This window comes from Chiloscyllium plagiosum, unplaced genomic scaffold, assembly GCF_037043375.1.
Source record: "Chiloscyllium plagiosum isolate Xiang-an unplaced genomic scaffold, Cpla_swu_hap1 HiC_scaffold_31, whole genome shotgun sequence".
In the NCBI taxonomy this organism is placed as follows: domain Eukaryota; kingdom Metazoa; phylum Chordata; class Chondrichthyes; order Orectolobiformes; family Hemiscylliidae; genus Chiloscyllium; species Chiloscyllium plagiosum.
This window is the reverse complement of record NW_028270169.1, coordinates 14121407-14140227: the sequence shown is the minus strand read 5'-3', so window position 1 is coordinate 14140227 and position 18821 is coordinate 14121407. Positions and strand designations below refer to the sequence as shown.

General features: G+C 41.2%; 1 protein-coding gene across 8 annotated transcripts in view; it reads left to right on the top strand.

Moving 5' to 3' along the window:
• nf1a (neurofibromin 1a) overlaps positions 1-18821 on the top strand; it is a 334390-nt gene that overhangs the window by 307308 nt on the left and 8261 nt on the right. For all 8 annotated transcript variants that reach the window (XM_043718254.2, XM_043718251.2, XM_087977264.1 and 5 more), the window contains 6 exons: positions 5954-6076; positions 7016-7143; positions 11560-11660; positions 12316-12458; positions 13440-13486; positions 14955-15171. In XM_043718254.2, the coding sequence (XP_043574189.1) occupies positions 5954-6076; positions 7016-7143; positions 11560-11660; positions 12316-12458; positions 13440-13486; positions 14955-15171 (759 nt within the window). The remainder of the gene's footprint in view (positions 1-5953; positions 6077-7015; positions 7144-11559; positions 11661-12315; positions 12459-13439; positions 13487-14954; positions 15172-18821) is intronic.

The following is an 18821-nucleotide window of genomic DNA, read 5'->3' as shown; positions in this document are numbered from 1 at the left end:
TCGCCAATATACCATGCCTCGAGCATCCTTATCTACAGCATATGAGTTAGGCAACATTGGCCGATTCCTGTGAGTATCTGCCATGTACTTGGTGGGTGGTGTTCCCACCTGCGACAGTGTCCATATCAGTACATGCCGAAATGTGGGAACACCATCTGAGTACAACAGCAGATACTTGTCACTTTGGTAGACCCTTGGCATGCCACTTTTTTACTCATGTTATTCCAGTTATTTGGTTTGTCTCCACCACACCTTAGTTTCAATTTTTTGCAGTTATCTCTCTGGCTGAATTAATCATATGAAAGGCCAACCCTTCGCTTGCAATTCAGCTATTGACACTTGACTCACACCATCTGGCACTCTTGATCACTTCCAGAGACATTTTATTCAAGCTGTCAACACTCCATTCTCTCCATTTGTGTGACCTTTTGAACTCTGATTATAAATTCTGTGCTTGTCTGCCTTGCCTCACTTTGCCTGGCGAAGGGCAGTGCCCCAAAAGTTTGTGATTTTAGATAAGCCTGTTGCACTAAACCTGGTGTTGTGTAACTCCTAAATGGCAACTCCTTATTCTGAGACCATGAGGCTGGGGCTGTTTTCCCTGGAGCGTCAGAGGCTGAGGGGTGACTTTTATAGAGATTTATAAAATCATGAGGGGCTTGAATAGGATAAATAGACAAAGTCTTTTCCCTGGGGTGGGGGAGTCCAGAACTCAAGGGCATAAGTTTAGAGTGAGAGGCAAAGATATAAAAGAGACCTAAAGGGCAACTTTTTCAAGCAGAGGGTGGTACATGTATGGAATGAGCTGCCAGAGAAAGTGGTGGTGGCTACTACAATTGCAACATTTAAAAGGCATTTGGATGGGTATATGAATAGAAAGGGTTTGGAGGGATATGGGCCAGGTGCTGGCAGGTGGGACTGGATTGGGTTGGGATATCTGGTCGGCATGGACGCGTCGGACCGAAGGGTCTGTATCCGTGCTGTACATCTCTATGACTCTATTTCTGGTCTTGTAGGCCCCACCCAGGGATAATATTCTCCTAGCATCTACATGTGTTAAATATCTTAAGAGTTTTATGTTTCAAGAACCCAGGGAAGAATTTGCTTTTCGGCCGCACATTGTGCTATTTATACAGATGTCCCAAAGCATGTCAATTTAATTCTGCCACTGTTGAACGTTTGTGTACTGCCACATCCTGCAACCCATGCTGAACTGAATGAAGGATTACTCTGTTCTGTTTTAGTTTCTCCTCATAGTTTGCTTCTCTTCGCAAATTCCTGTGAGCTCATTAACAGTCTGCTGGTAGAGTAAAACTTGACTAATTTTACGCGTCTGTCAGCTCTGATTCCATCAGTAGCACTCTTCCATGAGTCACAAGGCTCAGGGTTGAAGTTCTGCTCCAGGTTGTGCGCACACAGATCAAGTCTGACTCTCCAGTACAATAATGAAGGCGTGCTTACGCTGTCAGAGGTTCCACCTGCAGATGAGATGTTTCTCTGAGGCCCCATCTGCCTACTTGTGTTGAATATAAAAGATTCCATGACATTATTTGTAAGAGCGGGGAATTATCCTAATGTTTTTGCCAAAATTATCCTTCCATCCACATCATGTAAGCAGATAATCTGGGCAATATCCGATGATGTGCAAATTGGCTGTCATGTTTCATGGCAGTGTTAACATACACTTTGAAAGTACTTCATTGACTGTAAAAATATTTTGAGACATCAGATAGACTTAAAAGGTACTATCTAAACATGTTTTCAAAATTTGTAAGCAATCATGTGGGTAACAGAGTAGTGGTGAAAGTCTTCAAATATGTATTTGTGTTCACTGTTGTGATGTGGCTCAGCACTTCAGGTGGCTTTGAGTAAAGCAAGTCTAATTTGGTCAATTAGGTTTAATTCAATTTACATTGGAATAAAAATCTCCTCGAACATTTTCTCACACTTTCTATTCTGGGTTTTCTAATGACTTGCAAATAATTTCTTTGAGTAATCAAATAATTTGGTAACTGTTTCCGTCCTTCCTGCTTTCTTTTTCAAGAGAGCCCTAATCATCAGCAATTGCTTGCAACATTGTCAGCAGCAAAAGAAAATTAGTGTTTCCTTTTAAAAAAGCAAATTCCATGGATGCTGACTACCTGAAATTTAAAAAGAAAATACTGGAAGTATTCAGCTACTCAATCAATTATGCTGTGTTCTCCATTCTAAGTGATTATTTGATCCTCTCCTGGGAGAGGTAACGGTGCAGTTGGGTTGTCACTCAGACCTATGCAGTGTTTTGGGGGCCAGATTTCGGATTCCACCAAGTTGATGGCAGAATTTGAATGTAATAAAAATCTGGACTGCAAAATTTAATGATGACTGTGAACTGATTGTCATCTTTTACAAAAAACAAACTGTCCTTTAGGGCAGCACGGTGGCTCAGTGGTTTGCACTGCTGCCTCACGGCGCCAGAGGCCCAGGTTCGATTCTTGGGCGACTGTCTGTGTGGAGTTTGCACATTCTCCACGTGTCTGTGTAGGTTTCCTCCAGATGCTCTGGTTTCCTTCCACAATTCAGGGATGTGCAGGTTAGGTGAATTGGCCATGTAAATTGTCCATAGTGTTCAGGCATGTGTAGGTTAGGTATATTAGTTAGGGGTGAATGTAGAGTAGTTGGGGAATGGGTTTGGGTGAGTTACTTTTCGGGGGGCAGAATGGGATTGCAGGGATTCTGTATGAAGGAAAAATGCTATCCTTACCTGATCTGGTTTAGGTGTGATTCCAGCCAATTAGCAGCTCTCAAAACTGGCTAAGTCACAGTGAAGGAATGGAACCACACAGACCACCTGTAATAGATCTAAGTGCTAGAAATAACAAAGCAAATTCTGATGACCATGCAAAGCCCTCTTTGCCACATGTCTGAGGGCAAGTAGCAACATTGGGAAAGTTGAGCACCATGCAAAAGCAGAGGGTGACAAGGGTGCCAGGTGTACTCGATGTCCACCATCGAGTATGGTTCAGCAGGACCTCTACTGGCCAAGTTAGTCAGTTCCTGATGGACATTGCTGCAGACTCAACGCAGCTGATTGTTGAGGGATCCAGCAAGAGGGGAAAACAAAATGATCTCATCCTCACCTATCTACATACCATAGATCTATCTGTCTATGACAATACTGGTAGGAGAGTGACCTTATGAAGACCAAGTCCCAGCTTCACCTTGAGGATACCCTTAATTGTATTGTACGGCACTATCAATGTGCTAAATGGGATAGACTTTGAACAGCTCTAGCAACTTAAGACTGGGCATCCATGAGGTACTGTGGGCCATGAACAGCTGCAGAATTGTGTTCCAACCCACTCTGTACCTCATAGCCTGGTATACCACCAACTTCTCATTTACCAGAAAGCCAGACGTTCTATGGGGTAGATAATTTCTAATCAACCTGTTTTAAAGGTGTTGTTTCACACCTGTCTAACAAGTGGGACTTGAACATGGTTCTCCTGGCTTAGAAGTAGGGACACTGCCACTGCACCAAGGGGCCAGTTCATCAGAATGATCTCTTTCAACGTCAACCCAATATTGTGTTCAACATATTTAATCAGGGACGTTATTTTGCCTGTTAGATATTTTAAATGAACCTGTTAGAATAGCCCTCTGCAAGAGGTGGAACTTGAACCTGGGCCTGCTGGCTCAGGTAGGGACACTACCATTGCACATAAGAGCCCAGTTCCTCAGGATAGTGTTCTCTGCCTGCTCCCTTCACCTACAACATCAATCACCTTCCCTCCATCATAAGGTCAGAAATGGGGATGTTTGCTGATAACAGACTGTACAATGTTCAGCATCATTTATGAGTTATCAGATATTGAAGCAGTCTCTGTCCAAATCCACATTTGGCCTGATAACTAACATGTTCATTTACAGCACACAAGTACTAGGTAATGACCTTCTGTGACAATTGGGTATCTAACTGTCATCTGTTGACGGTCAGTGGTATAACCATAACTGAATATTCCATTATCAACATCGTAGTGATTACTATTGGCCAGAAACTGAAGTGGACTAGCCGCAAAAATACATTGGCTTCAAGAGCAGGTTAGAGGCTAAGACTCCTGCAATAAGTAACTCATCACCTGACTCTGTAAAGCTTGTCCATCATGGACGAGGCACAAATCAGTAGTAAGATGGAATATGCCCCACTTGTCTGGATGAGTGCAGATCCAGCAGCGCTCAAGAAGCTTGACCATGTCCTAGACAAAACAGCCTGCTTGATCACTGCATCCCCAAAATCCCCTCCTTCCCACCACTGATGAACAATAATAGCAGTGTGTGCCATCTAAAAGATACACTGCCGAAATTTACCAAAATCCTTTAGGCAGCACCTTCCAAACCCATGACCACTTCCGCCTGGAAGGACCAGACCAGCAGATCTTTGGGAGCACCACCACCTGCCCTTCACGGTCATGACTTGGAAATAAGTCATCATCCCTCTCGTGTCAGTGGGTCACAGTCCTGGAATGCTCTCATGACTGGCATTGTGAGTGTTCTTACATCAATGGTCTGCCGCAGTTCACTGCCTGTTCAGGGTGGATGGGCAATGAATGCTGGCCCAGCCAGCGACACACTCGTTCCCCTGAATTAATTTTTAAAAACACAGACCACCTGACTCTGTCTTGATTGCCAGATGATTCATATGCAACATAAGTGGTTAGACAGATGTCCTGCAAATATCACGAGTACCTTCCCACCTCCAGCCCCTAACTGAACCCCTCTTTATTTCCTACCTCACTGTATAGTTCTCCGACCCATCCCTCCACTCTCTTCAATGATTTCCCCTCCTGCAGTGACCATCCAAAATATGAATTTTCTTCCTGTATCTCTGTGGTGCTATTTATTGCAGCAAAACACACTTTGTTCTTGTCATCTATATGTCTTGCCAAGCAAAGCTGCTGTGGCAAATGCTCAGAACAGAGGAATTAAATGCATATGCAGTTAGGTGTGTTTGATGAAATGTGGTTGAAAGCAATAATACCCATTTATTGCCCAGCTGTGCAGATCCCAGAAATCCCCATGCAGAAGTGAGCCATTAAATTGCTACTCATGTACAGTGATACATTTAAATGCATCATTCCCACACTCCATAACTATTTAGGGGCGGTATTGGAGCATAGACACCAATATGGGCCACTTGTGCCAAAAAGCGTGCTATGCAGCAAAAGAACCAAGGAGCCAGCAATTAAACTAAAGGATTTGCTTTGCAGGGCTTAGCTGTCTTCAGTTTCACAAATTGATGTATTGTAGTGCTGCATTGATCTACTGGCAGAGAGGAGTAAGATGCTGAATAAAATAGTTTCAGTAAAAGAGGAAACATCACGGTGAGGCTTGGAGAGGGAATGCTTGGAATCTGGAGGATGAGCTACATAAGTGAATATAAGTCACCAAAGTGCTGTATGCCTCTGACTGTATAAAAGTGCTGCAGATTATATTGTCCCTCCTGTCAATCTATTACACTTGATTCTTCACTTGGGTTTTAAAATGATATATATTTTCAATTTCAAAGCAGCCTCTGAAACCAGCATGGAGTGTTGCTTTGAACTTTCACCCCTGCACTGTTGGAAGGAAAGGAAAAAGATTCACCTTTAAGTGGTGCCTTCCACAACCTCAAAACATCCCAAGAGTGCTTTATATCCACAAATTACTTTGGGAGCGTAGTCACTGCTCTGTATTGAGTAATCTGAAACTAGGCATCCCATTTTTGTACAACATGTTCCCGCAAGCAGGAATGCAATAGGTTATCTTTTATACGGATTAGGAATATATACTGGCCCAGCTGCTATACTGAATGCCCCTTCTCTTAGAATGGCCCTGCCAAGGGTTTGCCTGTATCCTTACACTGCTGATTAAGTTTTCTTACCCAGAATTGTGGCACTTTACAACGTACAGGTCTGAGTGTTTTTGTGTTTTACAGGTACAAGAAAAAGTTTTGACCACTTGATTTCAGACAGCAAAGCACCAAAGAGACAGGAAATAGAATCAGGGATTACAACTCCACCCAAAATGAGACGAGTGGCAGAGCATGACTTTGAGATGGGTAAGTAGCAGACTTTTCATTTTATTTCTATACTGTTTGAGTTCTCTGCCTCACTAACCTGTTATTAATGAGCAGGTTCCAGTTTTATATCCTGTAGTTCCCCTAAATGCAAGCTGTATTTAATTATGTAACTTTCTATACAAAACGTGTTCTGACTTGCAATGTATTGTGTTCTTATTACTATTACCTCTTGGTATTAGGCAATAGAGCACTTTCCACTGTCAGAATCAAACACTCCCTGGTCCATATTTGAAAAGTAGTGCAATACTCCCTCAACTCTGCTTCAGCTCTCCACTCCAAGTGACCCATTCTACATCACTGTGTACTTTGGGCATTTCGCAGATAGTTTAATCTTCTGTTATTCTTGCCCTGTTTTTCTCATTTTGCCTTCCTAGGTATTATTCAATGAGTTCAGGTATTCAACTGTCTCATTCAACAGACCTGTTTTGCATAGTGGGCAGTGAACTTTACTGAGATGTTTGAACTCAGCATTACTGTACAGCATGATCACATCCTTAGCTGTTGGAATTTGTAGTGGATAGCAACTGGGAGCAGGAAACTCTTGAGAATTTTCCTCTCACTCACCCAGGATCATGAAAACCATTCCGGCATTGCATAAGATGGGGATCAAACCTAATATCTTGACACAGTTGCAGTGGATAAATTCATATCCGGTATAATAATACTGAATTCTTTTTTTATTTTCATAAATGTAACTACTTTTGACTTTTAATCATTCCACTAATCTCTCATGTTTTCTGGTGCAGAAACGTTGGGCCAAATGGCTTCCTTCTACACCATAACATTTTTGTAATTCCGTGATACCTTTTATTCTTGGGCATGCCAAAAATGGGGGATGAAATTCACCTGAACTCACTTGCTCAGGGTTACATGGCGATGAATTTAATGCAATATCTGTTGCCATTTCTCCCAATTTAGAAACGCAGCGGATATCCTCGCAGCAGCACCCTCACCTCCGCAAGGTCTCAGTGTCTGAATCCAACGTGCTTCTGGATGAAGAGGTCCTCACCGACACAAAAATCCAGGCTTTGCTGCTTACTGTGCTGGTATGTATAGCTTGTAGTTAACATCCAACATTTTTGGTGGCCTCTATGTTCATTTCATATCTTTATGACAGGGCATAGGTTTAAGGTTTTCTATTCTGGTCAAGAAACACAAGGGGTATAAGGAAGAACTCTTTTAAACAGCAAATCATAAAGACCTGGACCCCACTGACCACAATGCATAGCGAAAGCGCAGATGATATTTAAAAAGGAAATTGGCACTTGAGGGAAATTAATCTACACCAATCTAAAACATATGCCCCTAGTCTTGAAATCCACCATCCTAGGGAAAGGACAGCCATGATTAACCTTATCTATATCCCTCATGATTTTATAAACCTCTATAAGGTCACCTCACAACTTGCTATGCTCTGAAAAAGTCCCCGCCTATCCAGTCTTTCTTTATAACTGAAACCTTCCATACCTTGCAACATTCTGACTTGATGGGCCAAGTGACAACTACGTGCGTTGTTTGGACTCCATTTTGAATTTGTCAAGTACAGTTGGGCTATGTGGTAAATTAGATTTTTGCACTTCCTGAGGGCAAGTGAAACAGTGAGTTTAATCTTATTATATTTCATGATAAAACTCCCATTCTATTATCTTTTGTCATGGCTATGCTGTTAAGCAGCATTTAGTTGTTTTAAAGCCAACTATTGAAACAGCGCATGAGCCGAGAAGTAACTACCTCCTGCTCCCCTCCATCCCAACCGTAATTTTCCTCCTCGCTTCCTGCGGGAGAAGGCTGCTTTCCACTTAATGCTTTGTCAAAGAAAATATAACAAAGAAATAGGTCATTCAGTCCATTGGGTGTGAATTAGTCCCCATTGTCTTTATCTTATGCCTTTATGTTGCTTTTTCAAATACTTATCCAGTTCACCTTAAAATACTGTTCAATCTCTACGTCAGTAACCATTTGTGGTGAGCACTTCCATATACACAATGCCTGTATACTCTCTCCTAATATTTTCTCCTTTCTACTATTGTTCTCAAGTTTTCATTAGATTGAAGAGTTTTCTTAGAGTGGCTGTTCAGATTTGCAGCTCAGAAGATCGATTTACCCATAACCAACCTCTCGCAAGAACATAGTGACAGAACATAACTTCCAGCCCCTCAAATATTTCACTGTTCAGTGTCAGCTGCCTTGATTCCATATCCCTTAATACCCATTTCAGATTTGAAATTATTGATTGAACCTGCACACTCTCTGCTTTGTGGAAGAGAGTTCAAAACTTTTACATTTTGTGTAAGTGTTTCTTAACTTGAAAGTAGAGTTGCAGGTAGATAGGCTAGTGAAGAAGGCATTTGGTATGTTTTCCTTCATTGGTTAGAGCATTGAGTATAGGAGTTGTGGCTGTACAGTACATTGGTTAGGCCATTTTTGGAATATTGTGTGCAATTCTGATCTACCTCCTTTCAGAAGGATGTTGTGAAACTTGAGAGGGTTCAGAAAAGATATTTCAGCATGTTGCAAGGGTTGGAGGGTTTGAGCGATAGGGAGAGGCTCGATTAGGCTGGGCTGTCTCCCCTGGAGCATCGGAGGCTGAGGGGTGACCTTACAGAGGTTTATAAAATCATGAAGGGCAAGGATAGGGTAAATAAGATAAGGTCTTTTCCCTTGGTTGAGGGAATCCAGAACTAGATGGCTTGGTTTCGGGTGAGTGAAGGAAAAACTTAAAAGGGACCTAACTTTTTCTCTCAGAGGGTGGTGCATGTATGGAATGAGTTTACGAATAGGAAGATATAGAGGGATATGGGCCAAGTGCTGGCAAGTGGGACTAGATTGGGTTGGGATATCTGGTCATCATGAACGAGTTGGACTGAAGGGTCTGTTTTCTTGCTCAACATCTCTATGACTAACTTCTGTCTCCTCTATGAATTAAACTAGCTCACTAGTGGCAAAGCTTTGCTCTGTGTGCGCTAACACTGATTTCCAAAGCTGTAAAAAAAAAAACTCCCTACTTATCCTGCTATATTCCATGAAAGTTTAACTTAGTTTATTTAATCTCTCCATTTTAATTCTTAGACTTGTGGTTATTTTCTGATGAGTCTATGTTGTGCTCAGATGTACTCTATAGTAGTATGTTGAAATGAACCCCAGAATGTTGTGGTTGTGTTCGCCGAGCTGGAAGTTTTTGTTGCAAACGTTTCGTCCCCTGGCTAGGCAACATCATCAGTGCTTGGGAGCCTCCTGCGAAGCGCTTCTTTGATGTTTCCTCCGGTGTTTATAGTGGTCTGTCCCTGCCGCTTCCGGTTGTCAGTTTCAGCTGTCCACTGTAGTGGTTGGTATATTGGGTCCAGGTCGATGTGTTTGTTGATGGAGTTTGTGGATGAATGCCATGCCTCTAGGAATTCCCTGGCTGTTCTCTGTCTGGCTTGCCCTATGATAGTAGTGTTGTCCCAGTCGAATTCATGTTGCTTGTTGTCTGTGTGTATGGCTACTAAGGATAGCTGGTCGTGTCGTTTCGTGGCTAGTTGATGTTCATGTATGCGGATTGTTAGCTGTCTTCCTGTTTGTCCTATATAGTGATTAGTGCGGTCCTTGCATGGTATTTTGTACACTACATTCGTCTTGCTCATGTTGGGTATCGGGTCCTTCAAAGAAGCGCTTCGCAGGAGGCTCCCAAGCACTGATGATGTCGCCTAGCCAGAGGACGAAACGTTTGCAACAAAAACTTCCAGCTCGGCGAACAGAACCACAACAACGAGCACCCGAGCTACAAATCTTCACACAAACTTTGAACCCCAGAATTCCAATCAACCCTTCATGTCTCTGTTAGCACTTTGCAAGATTAATCCTGCTAATTTCTTGCCCCTACTCTTTACCCATAAGGCTACAAGTCTTTATCTTCAGATAGTTGTCCAGTTCACTTTGTTTGTGACTACTTATGTCAAATCTCCTTTCAATCTTCTCGTCTCCAAGAGAACAATCTCACTCCTTTAGACTGTCCTCATCAGGGAAATGATTAGATTAGATTACTTACAGTGTGGAAACAGGCCCTTCAGCCTAACAAGTCCACACCGACCCTCTGAAGAGCAACCCACCCATTCCCCTACATTTACCCTTTCACCTAACACTACGGGCAATTTACCTTGGCCAATTCATCTAACCTGCACATCTTTGGACTGTGGGAGGAAACCGGAGCACCGAGAGGAAAACCACGCAGACACGGAGAATGTGCAAACTCCACACAGGCAGTTATCCGAGGTGGGAATTGAACCCGGGTCTCTGGCGCTGTGAGGCAGCAGTGCTAACCACTGTGCCTCCTGTTCCTGTTGCCATTTCGGTAAACCTTTTGTGCAGCCAATCTGAAACCTTCACATCTTCCCTAAAATGTACTGCTGAGAAATGAAGGCAATACTCCAGTTGAGGTGGAACTTGTTTTGTTACACGTTCACCATCACTTATTCGGCTTTTGTGCTCCCTGCCTCGATATACAAAATCAAGGGATCCATTTGGGTTTTTAAACTATGGTCTTGCTTTTGGTATGTACAAAAACATCTCCAGTTTCTTCTGTAACAGTCTGGTTTTGTATTAATACCAAGTAAAACTTTCAAATTAAATTTCATTATGAAGATCTGTTGCTCTACAATGCCGTTTGTCATCATATTCACCACTCGTGAGCAAGTGCGTTTATCGCATCTCCAGGACACAATCAACCCCATCATTCTGTGGCTGAACACTTCAATTTCCCCTCCCACTCCACCAAGAACATGCAAATCCTGGGTCACCTCCACTGCCAAATTCTAGCTACCCAATGCCTGGAGGAGGAACACCTCACCTTCAGCCCTGGGACCCTCCAACCACACGGGATCAATGTTGATTTCACCAGTTTCCTCATCTCCCCACCCCCCCACCCAATCTCAGATCCAACCCTCCAACTCGGCACTGCTCTCCATCTTCCTTCCCACATATCCGCTCCACCTTCCACTCTGACCTGTCACCATCACCCCCCACCTTCATGTACCTATCGCATTCCTGGCTACCTTCTTCTCTTTCCCCCCTCCCCACCCAATTATCTCAGCCCCCTTGGCCCACCCCGCCACATTCCTGATGAAGAGCTTATGCTTGAAACATCGACTCTCCTGCTCCTCGGATGCTGCCTAACCAGCTGTACTTTTCCAGCGCTGCACTTTTTTGACTGTGATCACCAGTGTCTGCAGTCCTCACTTTCTTCTTAGTGCAGGATAGCTTTAATTACAGTGACTTGGTACCAACCAAGGCACAACATTACTTCATATTGGGTTTCTGGAATACTAATTTGAATATTGTGTATTATGGTTGCACCACCCAGTGGCTTGTTTTGGAACTGTGCATTTCTTGTATTAACTATCACTTGACTGGCTTCATTTATTTTTGTATCTGAAAAATGTAGAAATCCATTGCAACTGACTAACAAGTTTGTATTCTTCTCGAAGGCCACATTGGTGAAACACACTACAGATGAGTTTGATCAACGGATCTTGTATGAGTATTTAGCTGAAGCCAGCGTTGTCTTCCCTAAAGTGTTTCCAGTTGTGTAAGTTCCTCTTTCAATTACCTCTGTCCTTTGAAGAGCGATATCTTTGACCAAATTCAGATTTTTAGAAATTGAAAGAGATGTAATAGCTTCTTAGTGTGCATGTCTGTCCGCACCATCAGATCATGGAAGTCTCACTTCTTGTATTAATGAGAAAATGGACTAGGAAGGCTGTTCAATTGAGTTAAAATGTAGAAATGATCTTTATCTTCATGAGAAACTAAATCTTTAACATCCTAGTCAGTCATTCTACTTTGGTTAGAGTTTATTGGCGTGAGGTGTGTTCTCTTTAGAGCTTCCTTTAGAGCTTCAGGAAAATTATTTCCTCCTTATTTAGTCTAACAGGCAACTACCTCTATCTCCTTGCTGTAGAGCTGTCAGCTGTGAAATTCCTCCACTGACCTTTTCCTCTATTGCACAGTTACTGAATTTGACTCAACTCACACTGTACCTTATTACCTTTTTGATTCCGATTTTGCATTCCCCTATTTCGGAATGACACTTTCACAAGTGCTGATTGATACGGTGAAAATGCCATGAAACAAGCTTGGCTTTCTAAAAAGGAAACTTCATGAAGTGAAAAGTTCACCAATAATTTTCAAGATCATCATGCAGTTTTGATTTGGTGTTTTGTGTGTTTTCTCTGTAAACCTAGGCACAATTTACTGGACTCGAAAATTAATACCTTACTGTCACTGTGCCAAGATCCCAACCTGTTAAATCCAATCCATGGGATCGTGCAGAGTGTAGTGTACCATGAGGAGTCTCCACCACAGTACCAGCCATCATATTTGCAAAGTAAGTGCACTTTCCAACTTGAGTTTTTTAATGTAACATTTTGGTTTAACAGGGGTGCCAAAATGTGAGGGTCTGGGTACAATAAGGGGACACGCTGCACCAGCTTTTCGTCTTGCAAACAGCAATTAGGCTAATAACATGAACCATTATTTATGTATCAGTGGTACACCAAGAGGAAGTCTAGTTAGGAACTTTATTATATGCCCTGATTCCCTTCTCATGCCATTATGAATCTCTCAGCAACTTTGTGAGAAAGTATCTTAACTTGAGGCTGCAGTGGCAAGTCTTATGACAGGTGTCATTCACCTTATTGTGGCAAAGCATGACCCAGTGGAATTTCACCTTAAGTTTCTGGAATCCAATCCAGCCCTGACTCATTTGAGGCCCATTTCATTTCTGTTTACTACTGGTGTCTTATTTCAGGTGTTATCACTGGTTATAGAGAGAGAATCAAATTGATCTGATTTCAGTGCAAACTGGCACCAATTGAGCAACTTAATTCTGACTGGGAAGGAATTGGAGATATGCAACTAGGAAAATTTACTCTAATGCGGGAGATTGGTGGCTTTAAATTTGATCAATATGGAAGTCTGCAGTGCAAGAGAGCTTTGAGGCACACCTGAAGACGTTAAATTTTTTGTGGGCCAAGCCATAAACTATGGATAGCCAATTTCAGAATCTTTCTTAGAAAAAAGAATAGAGCCCAGAGCATTATGTAATTTTAATTTTTTGTGCAAATTTAAGTCAGTTGGTACATGACAACAATAATTTAAGCATAATTTAATGCCACATAAATAATTTCAGATGTTCAGCATTTATTCCTTGCAGTTTATCTGAACCAGCAGGAATATTGTTTGAATCCACAAGGTTATTGAAGTATCACCAAGCACTCTGTTCCAGGATGCAGTTTGATTTTAGGTATCTTTTCAATTGTTAAGACTTCATTTTAACACTCATTTTTCTCCAACATCCAAATTTCAGGTTTTGGTTTCAATGGACTTTGGAGATTTGCTGGATCATTTTCCAAGGTGAGATTCAAGCTCCTGAAGCATTCTGTTATTTAATTTGCCTTCATTCTGAATGATGCCTGGTATGTCAGTGACTACATTTATAAATTGATATCTCAGCTTGTTCAGCTTAGCATTTTCAGTGCAGTGGGAATGGATTTGAAAAAAATGTGATGAAAGGGATATTTACATATTTTGATAGAAATACTTCTATCTAGATATTTTTCAAGATCTAGGGGAGGCAATGGCCTAGTGGTATTATCATTGGGCTATTAATCCAGAGATCCAGATACTGTTCTGGAGACTCTGGTTTGAGTCCTACCATGACAGATGATGGAATTTGAATTCACTTTTTAAAAATTTGGAATTAAGAGTCTAATGATAACCATGAATCCATTGTTAATGGTCAGGTAAAACCCTTCAAGTTCACCAGTTCCCTTTTGGGAAGGGAATTGGTATATTGGGAAACTGTTAAGGTGCTCTTCGCTTTACCTGTTCTGGCCTACACATGACTGCAGACCCACAGCAATGTGGTTGACCCAACTGCTGTCTGGGTAGTTAGGGATGGGCAGTAAATGCTTGCTTAGCCAGCAATGTGCATATCCCATGAATGAACTTCCGAAAAAGTTCAAAAACGTTTCACAGCCAGTGAACTACTTTGGAAGTTTCTTTTATTTGTTTGTGAGATGTGGGGTTGTGCTGGCTGGGCCAACTTTTATTGCCCATCCTTAATTGCCCTTAAGGAAGTGGAGGTGGGTTGCTGTCAAACGTTATGTAAAGTGATATGCACAATGTTACTACAGAAGGATCCGGCACAACTGAAGGAACAGTGATATATTTCCAAGTCAGGACGGTGAGTGGTTTGATGGGGTACTTGGAAGTGGTGGTGTTGCCACGTATCTGCTGCCCTGGTCCTTCTAGATTTAAGTGGTCATGGGTTTGGAAGGTGCTGTCTAAGAAACCTTAGTGAATTTTGCGATCACTGTTGTATTGTGAGAATTGCAGAAGTCTGTTTGCACATAGTAATGTGGTAATGACCATACAATCTACTTTTAAAGATTTTGGTTTACATGAGGTTATGAATTTAATTGAATCACTTTCAGTCAGCAATCCTTCCTGGAGTCAGGTGGCTCTGTCCAGGCTGATTCAGGTCATATTCCCCACCTTCTCTTCCATGACATTCATTAGAGTTTCTTGAAAATGCTCGGATTGGGCGACATAGCCTGAGCAGCCTCCAGACAAGGAGACACGATGTGTCGGAAGTTTGTTTTCTTCTAAAACTCAATGTTTATAATTTATGACTTTGCCCCAGATTACAATGGAGGAATTGTTCTGACAAAACAATACTATCCTTGTCGCCTTCCCCATACACTGTAAATCATCTTATGTGAGCTTCTTTGTAGATAGGTTCCTTTTAAGATATTATTTGCATCCTCTTTGGATCATTTAACCCACAAGTAATTACTAAAATATTAATTCTGTTGGACAGCAAACTCAGATTCCAGACTACGCAGAGCTGATTGTGAAGTTCCTGGATGCATTAATTGACACATATTTGCCTGGAATTGATGAAGAATCCACTGAGGAATCTCTACGTACACCAACGTCTCCCTACCCACCACCTGTCCAAAGCCAGCTCAGCATTACTGCCAACTTAAACCTCTCCAATTCCATGACCTCACTAGCAACCACCCAGCATTCTCCAGGTGAGTGAAGCTTTCCTTTGTTCATTGCCTGAGTGTATCTTCAATTGGCCACTTGTTGCCTGGTACGGTAATCAGTTTTTTGTCTTCAAATAATTGGCATTTGCATGGTCTTTGTATTCATAACTTCCACGTGTTTCCCTGTGTAAAGCTAAAGATTTGCAGTTTTATTAGTTCTGCATTTGTATATGTGGTGGGGGCGATATACAGAACAACCTCGATTATCTGAATGAGACGGGTGGGGGAGTGTTGTGTTCGGATAACCCGATGTGACCGTAAACAAAGGAAGTATTCTCAAGTGTAAATGGCACCCCATGACAGGCAGCCTTCGCTAGAGGCACCGACTTGTGTGTTACACCGGTCAACTTGATCAAATCAAAACAAGGGCACTTATGATGGTAGATAATTTTGAAAATGGTTAAAATAGATTGAATTGTTCCATGAAATAAATGGAAGTATTTTAAAGAAATGCGAAAGTGAATCGGAGCTTCCTCGCTAACTCTGAACATTTGCAAGTGCAGTCCCATCCCTTTCACAACATGACGTACTCAGCAACTAGTATAAGGTCTCCCCGTGTGCTCCAGTAAGCTTTCTGCAACTGCATTTTTTTTATCAGAAGATGCTAAATTGAATTTGTCCTACATCGTTTGAAGTTTGCTTCCCATTTTGAACACAAACAATTGTACCTGTATCTATACTTGGAATACTGGTTGATGATGACTGAAAATAGATGTCCCCAGAAACAATGAGTGAAAATATTCCACCAGAGAACAAATTTGGAATGTGTGGAGCTACGATCCATTTGTAAAATCCTTTCCTGCTCGAAGGTACTTACACTGTAGAGTTTATCAGCATTTTAAAGCATTATGAAATGAAAACCTCAGTAAAAATGTTACTGCAAAATAACATTTGGCGCAATGGAAAGTATATAATTATCTTTTTGCAAAAAATCTTGGTACATACATTGTTTTCAGATCAAGGATAATTTCTTAGCCGCTGCAATAGTGGGTAATTTATAAATCAAATGCTTCGGTTGTTTAAACAACTACATGTCAACAAACGATCTTCTAGTTCGTTACCATTCCTGTTGGATGTAGCAGAAAGAAAGAAAGAAAGAAAATAAATGACAGAGGCAGAGCAGGAGAGAAGTTGCTGAGTTCACTGGTGGGCAGTCTGCCTTAGAAAGAGAGCTTCTGCAGATACTGACAGAGCCCGGTTTCGGATCTCAAACTCCAGGACCTTGAGATCTTGTTCAGATAATCTGAAATTCGGATAATTGATTGGATAACCAAAGTTGTTCTGTATACTGTAGATACACAGTATACTTTATAATCTTCGTATTGATTTTCATTTTTCCTAACTGGTGTGGTGTTCTATTTATGCTGATCGCATGTACAGTTTTAAGTAGCATGGCCTTTTCTTTGTTGATGAACATTTAACAAATGGTGAAATTGAAATGCTGGTGTGTAAGTTCCTTTCCAGATGACACCTAATTCATCCTCCTTGGTAGAACACCCCTGAAGTGTCAGAGCAAGATGTTCCATTAGTTATAATTTGCCTGTCAGTCTCCAACTAGTGTTGAGCCGCATGTATAGTTACAAGAATGTTATTTTTAGACTGAACCATTTGTGTTAATTCTCACCTGGCGTAACCAAATCATGCCCTGTGTCCTGATTAGTATGAATTTGGCAAATCTGGGAGAGGAAACTCAAATCATTCCCAAGTTAGACTCAGAACTAAATTTCCCAAAGATGATGTTTCTCTTTAGTTTACTATTTTTTAAGTCAACTTAAACTGACGTTAGACATTAGTCAACATTGTTTCATTTTGAATTATGTCATTTTTGCATTAATCTGACCTTTTTTGTTTATGCATACAGTGTTATTTTTCTCTTGTTTTGCCTGTTGTCTGACCCCTATTAGCTTTTCAGGCATGTGCTCTTGTCACTGACTAATATGTAGACAATCACCAACTATGCCCGACTTGAGGTCGTCTGTTGAAGGAAATAACTGGTACCAGTGAAAACTATTGTACAGGGATTCTGTAATGCCTTAAATGGCCTGTAGTTTCTAGTTAGTTATCACTAGAATATGCTTCATTGTAAGATGCGTTTGTGGTATATGTACAATGTCTCAAATCTAGCTATCTAAGAACTACATTTTTATAGGCTGCAGTGCAACATTTTTAATTAGTATATAAGTGAAAGTAATTTATCAGGGCAATTCAGCCAGTGGCCACTTCAGTACAGTGGAATCCACAGTAGTTATCAGCCTCCCCCACTGGTCCTTTCTCGCACTCTGAGTGACCCTCGACCCAAATCACTTGACTCAACCTGTCACCCTCACATACCTTATCATTTAATTTCCAAACGTACCTTTACTATTGGGTGTTCTTTCTTCAAACGTTCATTTTTTAAAAAACTTATTCAGTTAATATTTAGTGCATCTCCTATTCATTGAATTAATTTCCCAAGTTTTTCAATCCCTTCCAACACCCGTTTTGAGACAGTTTATATGCAAAGTGTAAATGTGTTTTGTAGATGTGGATCTACAAGTCTGTTACCTTACAAACATTTGAGCTTCATTGTAATTAGTAACCAGCCCAAGTTCTCACCAAGTCCAAATCTGTTTTCACAGCAGATGTGATGTTTATAAATTGTTTGTGATTAGGAAAAGTACTCTGTTTCTCATTGGAAACCTCATTTAGCCTCAGCTAAGATTTCTCCATTCCTGGCAAAGTCCACATGAATCTCCCCTTTATTTAATGTGATCTCTTCCTTTTTGAAATGCACTGACCAGAACTGGAAAGCCTGCAATAGTCGAGCAGTAATATTTTCATTGAGTAAGCAAACAAATGGAACCATCCAGGTTTAATTTCCAATTTTGTGCTGAGTCAATTTATTCCCTGCGGCACAGCAGATTATTGAAATGTACTGCATTGGTAGGCTGGTGGAACTAGTGGATTAGTAAATTTTAAAATATGTACTTGCAGGGCAGAAATTGCAGGGTTATGAGGCAAGAGTAGGGGAGTAAGATTAGTTGGATGAATTTTTTAAGTGCTGGCAGAGGTGCGATGGGCTGAATGGCCTTTTGCTGTAGGGTCCTTTGATGTGATATCCCAAGTTTGAGAATGGAAAAGTTATTCAGGGCACCTGCCTACCACCTAGTGGACTCTGATGGAAAATCATACAATTGAGGAATGAATAATCTCAGCCTTGTTGTAGACAGCATGGGAAGGGCTATCGATATTCATTGGTGAGCAGGGAAGTAAGTTGTGGGTTGGGCCTTTATTTATCTTTGAGCAAACAGGATTGCAGATGGGAGGGTTTCCACAGCTGCCTAGATATTGTGTGTTGAGTTTCATTATTCTGTTTCCGTCACTGAGCAATTAAACACAGGTTGGAGTTTGTGACATCAGGTGCAGAATATAAAAAAAAGTTTGGATGTCATCAGTAATGCCTTCAATTTTGAGAATTTATAATGCAGGATAAATATTAGGCACATTTTTGCTGTTGCTGATGCTGTTTGGCAAAAGTATTTTGTTTTTAGCTTTGCACTGGAATATTAATAAACTCAAATGGTTTAAAAATTGTCTTTCAAATCCCCTTACATCCTATTGGTTAAAGATTCCACTGTGTACAAAAGGGGACCAGA